Here is a 15370-nt window from a genome sequence, read left to right as displayed (position 1 = left end):
GTGAATTACATGAATAATGCAGAAAGAAACTGGGGATTACTTTGCTTTCACTTGTTTACATTTTTTGTGTAATTTACCAAAGTACCAAATTCATTTTTCTCACACATTGAAGATTTCATATCGAGCAAATATGTAGCAGTAAATAATACCCAGGCATGTTTTCGACATTTATCGAAACTTGTGCTAGAAATGTGTTTGAATGTCAATATTACCGGTAAGAAACTAGATTTCTCTTGTCAATGTTAGTAGTAATTTGCAGGGAGTTCCCGCATCCAGCAAAAGATAAATTTGAATTATTGAACCCTTTTGCCATAATAGTTTGGTCCAAGCCATTGTTATCAATGGTGATTATTGACCTGTTAACATGGAGTCAGGGGTGGACAGGGTAATACTTGTGGTCTAAGAGGTTTCAAGAGTACATCCCTCATGATAGCCTAGGCAGTGACTTCATTGTAACTTGTTCATCAGCCATTTGGAGTATCTTATCACCTCTGAATGTGTTTTCATCTGATTTTAAATTCAACCCTTATCCTGCTAGTCAGTATCACTTCCCCATCTGCCGAGTCAGTAAACAGTGATTTTGAGCCAAAATTATTTGTATTTATATGCCCACATGGCATCGTATGTTGTAGCGGGCTGATTCTGTAAAAATCATGTTTACTGTACTGTTTTCAGGGCCTTCAAATGTTTTCGTCTTTGTTAAAATGCATCATATACCATATTGGACATGTTATTCTAGACTTGGTTCAAGTCTGTGATTTGTGAATGTTTGAGTGGAGTGAACGGAATGATTTGTATTCTGCTTTCATGTGAAACGCGCGTGTGAGTGGACGCGATGAGTCGGGTGAACGCTATACAGGGGAGTTTCATCCGGAATCACAGACTTGGCTTTCTAGCAGGGTTTGCGTTGCTATAAATTATTCATGAGATGACGTTTTTATTTACTTACATTACTCATAAGATGTCAAGTGTGATCACTCCCACAAAAGTCAGCACGACCTCTGTTGTATCACCAAAAAGGCGTGAAAATATCTGTGTTGTTTGTGGGGCCTATGTTGCAAAATGCGATAATCGTCGCCGGTTATCCAAGGATGGAAAAGAAGACACTGTCCTGTGAAGAAATATAGTTTGACGTCGGTACAAGTCTTGACCCCTTTCTGCACACTCATGTGAGTTGCAGATCATGCAGCAATCGGGCATCGACTCTGCTGAAAAGCCTCTCAGCGGTTCCAACAACAGTTCAAATCTACATGATCTTGTCGGGACCAAAGAAGAAGTTGTCAAGCGGCTTGTTCCGTGCGAAAATCAAAGGCCCAGCAAAAGGGTCCTAATAGACGCCACTAACACTAAGTTCATGCGTTCTCCTTATTGGCCAGAATAATGGCTGGAGCTGCCAATCATTTTGTATTTGCTTGACGTCACTGTGTACACAGGTCCGTCTGGCCGCCGGTACTTTGCAAGAAGTCCAAGTCGGTGAATCCGGCAGAAACTAACTCACTATATTGCGCAGACTCAAAGGTAACGCATTCAATTGCTGGGAAAACCTGGCCTGGGCTACCAAAGTCCGAATAGGTTTGTACAAAATAGGAGAGACACAAGAGAAACTATTGTAAATGATTTTATTTTTTAAAAATTCACCGACTTGAACCAAGTCTAATGTTATGCCTGACTGGTAGTTTAAAACAAAGTGACCTGGTGGTGACATATAAACTTGGTAGGATAAGGGTTATTACTGCAGGGATGGCCTTGCACCTGATATGCATATTAAAGATTTCACCAAAAAGAAAGTTTGGAATCTTTGTCCAATTCTAGAAATCTGTCTTTTCTCCTCAGGAACGCTGAGTAAAGGTGATTTTTCACTGACTGTAACAACTAGCAATGGTTCAACTTCGTACCACCTGTTTGATCACATCACAGTAAGTAACATTTTGCATTTATTTGATAAATTACCAATAAGTGTCACCTACAATACCAATAGCGTCAACCACATAAATGTGTCATTCTGATCAGAGGGTGCTCATGCTGTGGTGAAATAGGCCCCTCAACTAGCATAGTAGGTCACCTACAATACCAATAGTGTCAACCACATAAATGTGTCACTCTGATCAGAGGGTGGTCATGCTGTGGTGAAATAGGCCCCTCAACTAGCATAGTAGGTCACATGCAATACCAATAGTGTCAACCACATAATTGTATCACTCTGATCAGAGGGTGGTCATGCTGTGGTGAAATAGGCCCCTCAACTAGCATAGTGGATCACATGCAATACCAATAGTGTCAACCACATAATTGTATCATTCTGATCAGAGGGTACTCATGCTGTGGTGAAATAGGCCCCTCACCTAGCATAGTGGATCACCTAGCAGAGGAGGTCAACTAGCATAGAAGGTCAACTACAGTAGAAGGCCAACTAGTGTAGAAAGTGAATGCTGAAATAGGCAGCATGTGGATAACAGGGAAATTTGGAGTTAGAATTTAAAAAGCAGCACAAACTCATAAAATTATATTTTCAGAAAAAACGGATTGCAACGTTGGCCATGTGCATTACAATATCAAAGTTGCCACTTTTCACCATCTGCTAGACTTCCTCTGCCATAGCCAAATACTCATGTTACGTATCCCTGTCCCACCTTCCTTAAACAACCATCACTCAAATTGAATTCTGATTTCTACTATGTTGATGTTTAACTGAACTGCAGTAAATCCTACTTTACACTGCCTGAAAGTTTTTACATATATTGATACAATATCATAGCAATAACCCCTCCACAGGCATAACTCAATCTGGGTGCAGTTTGCTCTGTGTGGCATTTGACTGTTGGCTTTATACTCAAATCCTGCTTATGCCAACCTGTGTTTTGAGTTGTTTAATTAGTCTGTCCAGGGACTTGTAGATTGGATGGTGTGTGCACGTTCACACAGATATCTCAAACATGCTCCAGCCAATTTCTTTTAAACTTGATACCAGGATAAAACACAGTGGCATACATACATATATGCACATTGATTGTTTGTATGATGTGATCCAACATGGCCATCGGGCGGCCATTATTTCTTTTTTATGAATAACCCTAAACAAGCACAACTTCAATTTTTAGTGCACATAGCTGTCACATCAATCTTACTTTCATGTTGTCTATTCAAATGTATTTTTCTTTCATTCATCAGGTCCGTATTTCAGTGACTCCTTCACATGCCCATCCCTTGATGCTCCACCTTGAGATGGTAGACAATAAACCACATCAAATTGAAACATCACAAGAGGGCAACAACCAAGACCAAATCTCTAATGTGCCAAACAAAACTGACATTGTCAAGGTGAGGTTTAAATTCCTGAGAAATTCTATGCGTGACAGTGGAAGCAACTTTGAACTATATCATAACAAAGTGGTTCAAAGATTTTTCTAGACATCAGATGAATGTTTGAGAAGAAATCAGTCTTGGCAATTTCTGTCAACAGTTGAATGGATGGAAAGCCCAGTCAGTGTTCCCCAGGATTTTCTGGTTGAGTGGTGGCTAATTTGCATAACAATATATTTGTTATGGTAATGAGTTTCTATTTTTACCAAAACTTAAAGAGTGGTGGCCACCATGCTCTAGGGAGGACACTGAAAGCTCATCACCCTTTTTGATTTGGTCAACAGGGAGCAATTATGAACGAAACTGAGAAAAAATCCCAGATATCTCCGTGCATGATGTCAGTGAAATTCTACACTTTTCATTTTCTGTTTGTGTCTTTCAGGAAGTGACAAAAGAGGTCAAGCTGGCTGAATCCGTCAGTCACACTGATGCTAATGATCTTGGACCCAACTACTCAGATTTGAAATCCAAATATGGACAAACCTCTGAAGCCATCAGCATTTACTCATTGTTGCAACAGTTCAAAGAGATGGCACTCCGTGAAGACTTGGATGAAAGTCAGTCATAGTTGTAGTGCTGTCACAATTACTGACATCGACATCTTGTAACAATCAATCAACAAGTTTGGTCCCTCGGCACATTTGCAAGGTCATATACTCAGAAGTTATCAAAATAACTTGATGGATACATGTTACAAAAACATGTATGTGCTGCCCTGGATCTCATCACACTAATTTACAATCTGACCATGAACCAACCCCCTTCGTCTCAAATAGTATAATTTTAGTTACACAAGAAAACATGGTTGTGGATGAAGTACACCAGTGTTCATCAAAACAACTATTATATGCATTTGGTTTATGTAACATCGCATGTTTGTACGTGTATCATGAATTTATATCAAGATTACAATAGCCATATTGATTTATCTTATCAATTTTGTGTGCCTTTCTGATGTGGAATATGAAAGAAATATTCAAAAGCTGTGAATTGTAGGTTTCAGAGATAATTTGAATCAAAAGTACGTGTACATACATCTGCAGAAGATACAACTATGTGGAATTTGATAATTACTCACAAAAGAAAGTTATTTAAATTTTAAACTGCTAAGGCTATAACAATATAGAGTAATAACATAATCGTGTGTCATAAATTTACAGATTCATTCTCAGACAAATTCATGCCACTGGATTGTACATATTTATAAACAAAAGAAGAATGAGATTTTACAGCTACCAATTTACTCTTTTTTATTCATTTTACACAGAGATTCCCTCTGTACAATTTTGTCAAACTGAAATAATCTGTGAATAATTAAACGGACAAAGTCAGCCATTTTTCATGAATTTTGTTTGATACGAAATACTACTTATATTGTTTGACATGTTGAAAGATACTGAATGAATGGGTGACCATGCATATATTCAACCCCAGTTTTAGACAAATTAAATGAAACCATCGCGAGAAAGAATGGTCATGATCATTTATTCATTCTCGTGTTGGTTTTATGTATCGTGTGTAAAACAAGAGTCAAATATATGCATAGTCACCCATTCATTCAGTAGAATCTTTCAACTTGTCAAACAATGTAAGTAGTATCTCGTATCAAACAAAATTCATGAAAAATGGCTGACTTGTCCCTTTAAGTGAAAAACAGTTCACATGTACTGTAAACTGAATACCATTTTAATGTCAAAGTTAAAAGACAGGCACTTAAATTAAGGATTTCAATTTTGGATGAACTAAATATCAGCTTAATGTGCCTTGGAACATAAAGGCAATGAATTTGAGAATTTTTTTGTAACAATACTTGATAAATGTGCAGAGAACCTTTATCATTCAATGATGAATTCAACATTGTATGAATTTCATTTTGTAATAAAAGATTTATTTCTTGTAAGAACCATTGAAATAAAAATATACATAACATTTTTTGTCGTGGGGAGTTCCTTGTATTGTGAAATTGTACAAGTGATATCAGCTGATTATGTTTCTCAGCAATGGTTAGCAAACTGTGTGGACAATGTGCAGACAATTAAGTTGAATCCAGTTTAGTCAATTTATGTGACAGACTGACTGACTCTCTCTCTCTCTCTCTCTCATCTACTGTCAAGAATGTGTTAGGCTCAGAGAAAGATTTTCAGAAATATGAACATTGTTCAGATCTCGTACATGCTGTGATGAAGCTCACTTGTCAGAAACCTGTAAATATCAAATGTTGGTACATTCCAGCTTCCTTGGTTCTCTGTACAATATTTTCCATGATAAAACTCTTTTATAATTTCTCTCTTTCATGAGGAAGAAAATGGCTTCAATTTCGCTTGGTGTTATTAAAGGTATACAGTCACCTGTACTCTAAATATGCCCATATATGGTAAAAGGGGTGTTCCTTGGTATTCAAAATGCCCATGTGAGGGCGCTGTTTTTTAAAACCGGCCATCCACTTAAAATCTGTGATTAATTAGATTTTCTCTTTCCATGGTAACTGTGGCAGAATTGGAACAGGTGACAGTATACCTTTAAGTTTGATAGTAAGTGAGATTTGTGCCATCTACGGTAATATTCAAGTCTCACTCAACTGTTCTTAAGCATGTTAGGGAAGCTGTGATGTACATGTATGTCAGACATCTGAGAGTTACTGAATTTTAACCCTTTCACCACAATGGTTTGGCTCAAACACATTGTTGGTGATTGTAGATCTGTTTACATGGAATCAGGCAGGGAAGATCAGGGGTGAACAGGTTAAAATCACCATCAACATGTTTTTTTCAGTTTTACTTTTGTGAAAATTATTCAAAAATTGCATCTTCAAATATTTATACAGACAGAAAATTTGATTCAAGAACTATGAAACTCTTAAACGTTATACTGGTTCCCAATTCATGTGTATGGAATAAGAAATGTTTCCATTTTCCTTGACCACTGCTAGATGATTATTTCAACCAAAATGTGTTAACTAGAATATATCTACATCATATTCTTATTGATTACATTTCGTTTTGAATTTTTCTAATCTTACTGTATAAATTTCCACATGAATTCAGCAAATCAGTTCTATTTACAACATAATGTTTGATCAAGTCTCACAGAAAATCTTTTGTGTAAAACTTTGTAAATTATGCCAAAATGTTCAAACTGGTAAATCCTTACATCTAAGGCTAGTTTACAAAATCCATGATGAGTTTACAGTGTGATCATAAGAATCTTTTCAATTCTTTCCATGCCGATTCCTTTTATTGCGTTGTTTCCTTAGCTACTGATATTTGACCCTGCTCCTCAGTTTTATCAGTGTTTTCATTATCACCAAGGTTACCAGAATCGGCATCACCTGACCCAGTCTTGGTAGGCTCAGGTCTTTCAGCAACTAAACTGTCACTCAAATTATCCAAATCCATGGGTGTGTCTACACTTTCATCATTCTCATTGACATTTGGAATATCCATGTCTTCCACCTCCTTGTTTCCATCTACCTGAGAAATGTTTTCTGTTTCTGTTTGTGGGTTTATATCCATTGCAGTTGCGGACATACAGTGTTCTTCCTTGCGTTCACTCAAGGCTACCACATCATCAACACCATTATTGGTGTCTGTCTGACCACCCACAGCATCTGCTTCAGAGCCCTCAGTATTTTCTTTTACACCAGTCTGAGTGTCAGAAAGCTGTTCATTCCTTTCTGTTTGAACATTGTCTGCTGTTTCCCCTGATCCTAACGTCACATCTTTGGTGGCATCATTGCCAGTTTCACTGTCTACCTGACTTGAAGTGACTGTTACATTATTGCTGATTGTTTCACTGTCTGCTTGGCTTGAACTCACCGCTGCATTTTCTGCCATCATCCGCATTCTGCCCTCTCTCTTCTCTCTGGCCAGTCTTTTGTTTCTCTCAATTCTTTCAAGCTGTTCCTTTGACAAGGATGTCTGCTGTGAGAAGTAAAATGACATTTTCATGAAAATCATACAGCCTTGACAATAAAATGGCGCACAATTTACCAAAAAGTCACAAGATTACCAAAAAACACCTTACCTGTGGAGTAGGTGCAGTCTTTGACTGAGACTGAGGACTGGAAAAAGATGGCGATCCTGGTGCTGTCTGAGATGAAAGCTGTAAAAGACAAAAGAGATTGACATGAACAAATCTTTCTAGAATGTTATGATCCCAACAGTAAACCCGACTGGTAGCTTGACAATCTTTGTCTTTGAGTCATGTACCTAATGTGCATGAGATTGTTTACATTAATTTTTGGATACCAATAATTGCATTTCTGAAATTTATAGATCCAACCATTGCATTGACCACCATCCTGCCCTTATCAATCAATATCAGTATCTAAGAGTTACTAATACACACATCAAATCCATTCTTGTATAAAATCATTCCATCTGATACACACATCAAATCCATTCTTGTATAAAATCATTCCATCTGACTCCTTCAACTTACCTGGACATCGTCATTTGGAGTATGCACTTGGAAAGATGACTGGGATTGGTTTCTTTTTACCAAGGAAACCAAATCAGGGTTCTCCTCTTCATCTCCATCATCTCTGCCTGTGTATAAACAGATGATAATGTACATACATGAGGCAAAGGCAAGTTCAAATACACAGTTACGATTTGTAGCTCATATTTATTATGTATATAAATACCAAAAAGAGCTTATATGCAGTGTTCTCACCAGAAAAAAAATTTTGTAGGACATTTTGTCCCGCTGACCAAAAAAAAAGCGGGACAACAGATGATTTTTGTGAGACAATATATAAATATGTTAAAAAAGTCAAACTGCAAATACGAACCTTATTCTATGCATGGAAAAATAAAGGACTCACTCATTCAGCTTACATGTAACAACTTTTTTATAAACACTCGGTAAACATATCAACTGATATTGAATATCAGTGCCTTTTAATGAAAAGTCTATGGGACTTTTGTTCTTCCAAGTGTTAAAGTCCATTTCGGGGCCCTCTACCATAATAGTTGCTGGAGTGTCCAGCGGTTCAGCTCCAAGTTGATTTCTGTCATGGGTTATGTTGTTTTGCACACTAAATCTGAAAATCCCCTTTCACAGTCAGTAGAAAAAGAACAGGCCAAGTCGGTGCTATGGCATCTATTTAGATTAGGAAACATATCCCTATGATGTTTGTAAACAATCATCACATTTTGACGTGAAATTTCGGTCGCCAGCCAAGGCTACAAATTTTGCCAATTGATCGAAGCATTGAAAAAAAGACGTCCATGTTCTCACGTACCGGTATGAGTTCGCCTAGAATAATATACTTATCACATGAGCAAGCCAAGAATTGATAATATTTTGCAAAATAAGAGAACTTTTCTCCAACTATTCCACGTTTAAACCTCTGAACTACTATATCATCAATCGGCAGTGGGCAAGCTGTCAATCATTTCCAGTCGTAGGTACTAGGTCGCTTTGGCGAGGAACGGAGCAAATGCCTGATGATATCACACAACACGTACCTCCGGCGAAGTTTATACAAGATTTCAAACATAGCAAAGACCTAAAAATTATCTCAGACAAAGTTGCGTAATTTTTCGAGAACAAAAAACGACTGAATCTCAACGGCATGAGCACTATAACGTTGCGCCCGTCCATACCCTGCTTGCCGTGCGGAACCCACGGTATGCGACCTGCTTTGAGTTGGTTGTCTTCGAAAAATGTTCATGTAATTCCTTAGCTAGGATATACTACATTCTTGTGTTTTCATAGTTCGGATTATTATTGTCGTAGCCTATAAAAATATTGATCGTGCCCATGACGCCTCGAGCTGCCGCGAATTCCGTGCATGAACACACCAGTATGCATGCAACGCAAACACGTCCAGTGCGTCCCACTACCACAGTCTCTTGTGGTTCAATATACACATCGGCGGCTGTGTGGTATACGTAATGCATACCACACATCGGCCATTGTGAATCAAATCACAAGTGACTGTGGTTTAAGTACGCCCTCTGAGGGACATTGCTTCCAGATTGCCTCGGTTTCAACCCGGAAGTGTAATTACTCGCGTCAATCATTTACGTCTATGGTGAGAAGTTAAGTACTGGCTGTATGATACGGCAAGCCGGCCATATGGCTGGCTCCATGAAAATTTATAATTTCAAAGGCGCGCCACTATTGGCGCGCACGGCCAAGAAACCCGGGACAAAACAGAAATATATGCGAGAATGTCGCGGAATCGCGGCCTGGTGAGAACGCTGTATATGGTGAGTCGGTGGCATCTGTATGTATGTATGTATGTATGTATGTATGCGCGGATGTATGTTTTCAAAAATGTCTTAAACTTCATTTTAACACTTTTCTCACCAAATTCATCTACTTCAATGGTTACTCTCTTACAGGTCTTGCAACTGCTGGTATTCAAACGTGATTTTATCCTTGTTGAAAATCAAGGGACTGTTCATGAGCGAATGTTTTCCAATCTGAATAAATGAAAATGGTCTATTACCTTCTTCACCTCTGCCAAAGTCTTCATCAGTGAGTGGCATGTCAAGCCGTATTTTCTTCATACACACCTGGATGTAGTAACACAATCATAATGTGTGAACTTAAGTAGTGTCGGTTGCATTAATGTCAATGTTCTACATTTGCCTTATGAAATGATGGATATCAGAATAGAGTAAGTAAAAATTTCACTCTTGTGAATAATACAAGGTACTGCTGCTGACTTCATTTTGAGAAAATACTTGTTGGCATTACCATGTTCCAGGAATACTCAGCCAGACTACAACATAATGAACTTTTTATGCCATCTTTGGCTCCAAAAGCAGTGGTTATTATAAGTGTATCAGGATGGAAAACAATAGACAGTGATACAGTGATGGATGTTCTAAAAATAAAGACATCAACACATTAGTGGTTAATGTGTACACTGTTGAAGTTGTCATCTGTAAAATTTGATAATAGTACATTTCTCAATAAAACAAAAGCCATATAAGACAATAGGAATTGACCAATAAAAAAAGACATGTTAGCAATTTGTGTTATACAACATGATCGCAATTAACCTATAAAACACAAAACACATTAGCAATTTTTGTTTTATGCATCAAAACAAACCGCTAGTTATTCAATTTATTGTAGTTTTGCAATCAAAAATTTTGATTACTGAATAAGGTTACTGTTTTTGAAGCCACTATGAGAACATTAAAGGTGTTAACACTTCAAAAGTCCAAAAGCTGAACAAAACACTGAACAAAACTCGGTGCAATCTTTCAGGCAGAAAGATTGTTTAGAGACTTGTGAATATGACAGCGTGATGTGTTGTGCCATTGCCCTACGACCTAAAACCTCTGTGGAGCACCAACCTGTACTGGTTTCTTGTTTCCTAATTTCTCTATCCTCTCAATGACATCATCAAAGGGCATCTTGGGAAACAACCTATGTGCCCAGTGTTCATACTTCTGCATCATCATCTTCATGTCAGCTGTTTCATGACCTTTGCCCTTGAACTTCAGCTTCGAAAACTCCACTGGTATTACTGCAATACCTCTCTCTCCATTTGTCAATCTGAAAAGAAAAACGCACAAGCACTTGAAAATTTTCTTTCTTTAGAATCAGCCATGTGACCACAAAAGATGTAAAATCTGAGTTTGACAAAACAAGCCACATGTTAATCTCTAGACTAACAAAACAAGCTATTATGGTAACAGGAGAAGTTAGTTTTTTTTTTCTGACAAGGAAATGTACATCCAATGAAGTTTTAAGCATTCTCTTGTTTTAAATCTTCAGCTTGGAAACTCAATTTATTGTGATTGTATTATCAGTCCGGGTCAGCTCCAAAATTGGAGCGCTATACCATAATATTTTCCCCCTCTCATTAGCCAATCAGCGGCCAGCGCGCCATCAGTAAAAATTGTATTTCCTGGCAACCTCCACATGCGTCCTTCGTTACGTACGCCATACTGTGTCGAACTCCCGCGCCGTATTCTGTCATAATGTCGAACAGTTGTGTGGCCACTCTGTCAAAACACAATTTCAAAATCGCGTACCAGTTTTATTCTGGCTAAGACAACCAAACCCCATATATCGCTGTGATTCCTAGACTCTGGCTTGAAGTCCTGCGAAATATAAATCGTGTACCTACACAGATCGTTCAGAATACCCCATTTGTGTCGGAGATGGCAGCGATACAAATTCTACCGTATGGGGAACAGTTGTGTGGCCACTCTGTCAACACATTTTCAAAATCGCGTACCATTTTTAGTCTGCGTTTGACAACTACAAAACAGGTATCGTTCTAAAGCTCTGACATTGCTCTTCTTTCTTGCAAAATGTTATACGCGTACCTACACAAATTTATAACAGTATTTCTAATAGAGATGACGAACATCCACAAAATGATTCTCGGTACTTGAGCGAAATCGATAAACTTGGGGTAGAAATGAATCGTCAATATTTCGAATATTTGTTCACTAATCGGACTCCTTGTTGAACATGACCTTCTGCAGAACACATGGATTATGTTGACTGTCGAAATTCGTCGAAATTCACAAGACAGGGGCTTAATAAGCGGCCCAAAACTGCCGATCACACTTGGTGGGTAATTTGTGACACAGCGTGACCCGTACTTTATTAATGATGTAATCTGGTCGATGATTGGCTGAATGCCGGAATACATTATCATAATGAGTCTCCAATTTTGGAGCTGACCCGGACTGATTATTTTCTGAAGTAAATAAATATTAATTTTGACTATTTCTAGGCAATGGTTAAAATTAATTTTGACTATTTCAGGGCAAAGAGTACATTGTCAGTACTTTCTGTTGTGTAATTAACATTACCTGTGTGCATCTAGTTTTGGTTGCGGGTTTCTAACTACTCTTCTTCCTGCCCTGGTTGTAGGAATATCTTCCAGTGCTGCCTGGGCAACATCAGGGTCTAACCAAAATCGTGGAAGTAAAAAAATATAGAAAAGTTCAGGGTCAAAAATGTAGGACACAAATTTCATTTCAGTTGTTGCATTCTTAACTTCTTGGACAATGATAAATGTGATGAAATACGGTGGTTTCAATCGGTTTCAAACTATACTACAGTTGAGATGATTTCATGTTTTGTTGACCGAATGCACTTATGATCTTTCAGACCTGTGTACCACATTGAAATGGGAGGGAACTATGTTGAGATAGTGTTGAAAGATGAGTAAACACGATGACGTTGGTAACTAGCTCAAGTACGTAAGTGTACAATCATGGTCTTTAAGATGATGTATGCATGGCATAAAACAGTGACCCAGGCCAATACTCTCTCACCTGCATTTCCATCGCCATTTATGGCTTGACTGACCACTGCATTTTCATCATCATCATTTTCTCTTGGAGGAGACAAGGAAGGCATTTCAGGAATTGGTGGGAATTCTTCAACTTCGTTATCATCGAATAGTCCATCGTTGAAATCTTCCATCATCAAATTAATAGATTCCATTTTGTCTCTGATGAATGTCAACTCTGGAAAAGGTCAGACAACCAGTTGTTTCTGAGACATCTGCAGAAAGTCACACGATCCATATCAGTTATGTTTGCGTAACTTACTACACTGCCACTGACGGGAACTGAAAGTAATTGTGAGATTGGGATAGGAGGCAACACTAGGTGCACAACATGTTAGGTTGTTTATTGACGTTACAGCTTTCAGGTACATTAATTAATATCACTGCAGTCTGAAGCAAAAAGGAACTTCAGTAGATCATAAACGTTGCTTAGCTTTCCTCAAAGATAACATCATCATCACCATTTGCTGCGGTTCCGTAGCCCTGCCACTCCCTGGCTGGCAGCTGGCTGCTCTCCAACACAACCAGCCAGGGAGTGGCAGGGCTTCCGTAGCCCTGCCACTCCCTGGCTGGGAGCTGGCTGCTCCCCAATACAACCAGCCAGGGAGTGGCAGGGCTACGGAACCGCAGCAACATCACCATCATCATTTCAATACTGAGCATACCTGCCTGATGAACACGTGGCCCATCTTCCATGGTACCAATCAGTGTTTGTCTTAAAAAACCTTTCGTTTCGTAATTAGGGACCGTTCAGTTTTTACGGCTGGGGGGGGGGGGCCGGCAAAATCTTGTCGCCGGTGTTCAAAAAAATGATGACCCCCCCTGCATTTTTCGCGAAAAAATGATGACCCCCCCTTTGTCAGACGAAAAAATTTGATGACCCCCCCCCCCCACTGAAAAATAACCAAAACCCATATGTCAAATTTACCCGCACGGTTTGGATTTGAACTCCCGTACGCGGCGCACTTTATTCGTGTAGCAGAGATGCCAGTGTACAAACTTCTCAGCCACATCCATGCAAACGTCTGTTAATTAGGACGACTGTAAGGCAATTTTTAACTTCATTTCCATAGACAACTTATGTCCATGGACATTGTATAAAGTAAACTTTATTGGAGTGGTTCGCCAAAGGCAGCCCTCCGGTAAGAGGGTCATGGGCCATTACGTAAAGTCAACTTTATTCTAGTGGGCAACCAAAGGTGGCCCACTGGTAAAAAGAGGGTCGATCATGGCCATTGCATGAAGTAAACTTTACTGAACAGGGCCGCTGAAGGCGTCCGGCCGTTAAGATGGTCATGGGGTATTACAATAAAGTCAATTTATTGTAGTGGCCGCCGCAGGCGGCCCGCCAGTAAAGAGGGTCGATCATGGCCATTGCATGAAGTAAACCTAATTGGAGTGGGCCGCCAAAGGCGTCTGCCCGCTAAGAGGGTCATTGGTAATACATAAAGTATTGTATTGGGCCGCCGAAGGCGGCCCGCCGGTAAAGAGGGTCAATCATGGCCATGGCATAAAGTGGACTTTATCGTAGGTATTATGTTTTTGAAAATGTGGTGACCCCCCCCCTTTCCTACCAGTGAAAAAGTGATGACCCCCCCTTCTTGGATTCCAAAATTATGATGACCCCCCCCCCTGGATTTTGCCGGCCCCCCCCGGCCGTAAAAACTGAACGGTCCCTTAATAAATCATACCCCCTTTATGAATAGCGTTGAACTGTTAGCCATGTTACAGCAAACAACTAACAAGGCCTTGTCAAGGGCGTTTGCAATAGTCGCTCGCTTCGCGAAGCTCCTATATGATTATAGCTCTGCATGGCAGGGCTGTGTGTTCCCGGCGTCTTGGCCTGTGGTGGGAGGCCATAACGCCGGGAACACACAGCCCTGCCATGCAGAGCTGATATGATTGCAGTATCGAAGCGCCTGTGATAGCAAAGGCAATGTCGTTAAAGTCTATGATCTGATCATCCACAGTCCCTTTGGTGGAGGGACTGTGGATCATCATACTCACAATGTAAATCGCCGTACTCATGACGGTTTTGCATAGGAGCGTAACGATTCCGTAACGATTCCGGTTGAATGAAATGAAAAGAAAGGTCTCTTACCACATGCATTACCAAAGTAAGCTTCGTTTTTGTTGATTTCTGTTTCTTGTCTGACTTACCGCAAAAAAAATGACCTAGGCTGAATTGCGGAAGTGGTCTTACTAATTTCGCGGGTTTTTGCTGATACCTTTGACTACGCATGCGTAGATATTTTTGACCAATGAAAGTTAAGTAAGTTTTGAGGGCGCACGTCTCCGGCAAACTTACAGGACTGCAGACTGCGGTAAGTCCGCAAGATTTGGCAACAATCAACTTCAATAAATCATGAAGAATGTGAGGATGCGGACGCACAGATACCATGTTGCAGCAATAATGCCATGCTAGAGTGGGCAGACACATGTCCGTATATGGTCCGAGGCTACCTCCATGCTGGAGCTTTACCATTGAGGATGTAATACTGTATGTAGTTCACGGTCCCTCTGAGATAGAGGGACCGTGTGTAGTTTAATCCATTCCACTACCCATGGCAAAACCTAAAAGGTACAGCAAGTTGTTGTGTTCTGATTTTGAAAACGACATAGACTGATATATGCCATGGCACCACGAATCCCTCCAACCACTGGCAATAAGATCACAGTGTCAGTGGTCGTATTACATGTAAAGGGAGTGGGTTCATTTCCATGATAAAT

General features: G+C 39.5%; 2 protein-coding genes across 10 annotated transcripts in view; one reads left to right on the top strand and one right to left on the bottom strand.

Annotated features, from left to right (window-relative positions):
• The window catches only part of LOC139121112 (DIS3-like exonuclease 1), a 30899-nt gene extending 25610 nt beyond the window's left edge, over nucleotides 1-5289 (top strand). For all 5 annotated transcript variants that reach the window (XM_070685753.1, XM_070685752.1, XM_070685756.1 and 2 more), the window contains 3 exons: nucleotides 1834-1916; nucleotides 3169-3318; nucleotides 3743-5289. In XM_070685753.1, the coding sequence (XP_070541854.1) occupies nucleotides 1834-1916; nucleotides 3169-3318; nucleotides 3743-3928 (419 nt within the window). In that variant the 3' untranslated portion in view covers nucleotides 3929-5289. The remainder of the gene's footprint in view (nucleotides 1-1833; nucleotides 1917-3168; nucleotides 3319-3742) is intronic.
• On the bottom strand, nucleotides 5227-14897 carry LOC139121113 (TIMELESS-interacting protein-like). 5 transcript variants are annotated; one of them, XM_070685757.1, is made up of 8 exons: nucleotides 14801-14897; nucleotides 12624-12818; nucleotides 12156-12252; nucleotides 10680-10881; nucleotides 9821-9887; nucleotides 7801-7907; nucleotides 7384-7461; nucleotides 5227-7280 (listed from the first exon to the last, which is right to left on the bottom strand). In XM_070685757.1, the coding sequence occupies exons 1-8, from the start codon at nucleotides 14880-14882 to the stop codon at nucleotides 6594-6596; spliced, it is 1515 nt and encodes a 504-aa protein (XP_070541858.1). In that variant the 5' UTR covers nucleotides 14883-14897; the 3' UTR covers nucleotides 5227-6593. The 5 variants fall into 5 exon arrangements, with proteins under 5 accessions (XP_070541858.1, XP_070541861.1, XP_070541862.1 ...); XM_070685760.1 differs by having other exon boundaries at nucleotides 14742-14874; XM_070685761.1 differs by having other exon boundaries at nucleotides 6106-7280; nucleotides 12624-12855; nucleotides 14742-14853.
• Nucleotides 14898-15370: the final 473 nt, after the last annotated feature.

This window comes from Ptychodera flava, chromosome 21, assembly GCF_041260155.1.
Source record: "Ptychodera flava strain L36383 chromosome 21, AS_Pfla_20210202, whole genome shotgun sequence".
In the NCBI taxonomy this organism is placed as follows: domain Eukaryota; kingdom Metazoa; phylum Hemichordata; class Enteropneusta; family Ptychoderidae; genus Ptychodera; species Ptychodera flava.
This window is presented reverse-complemented; position numbering and strand designations above follow the sequence as displayed.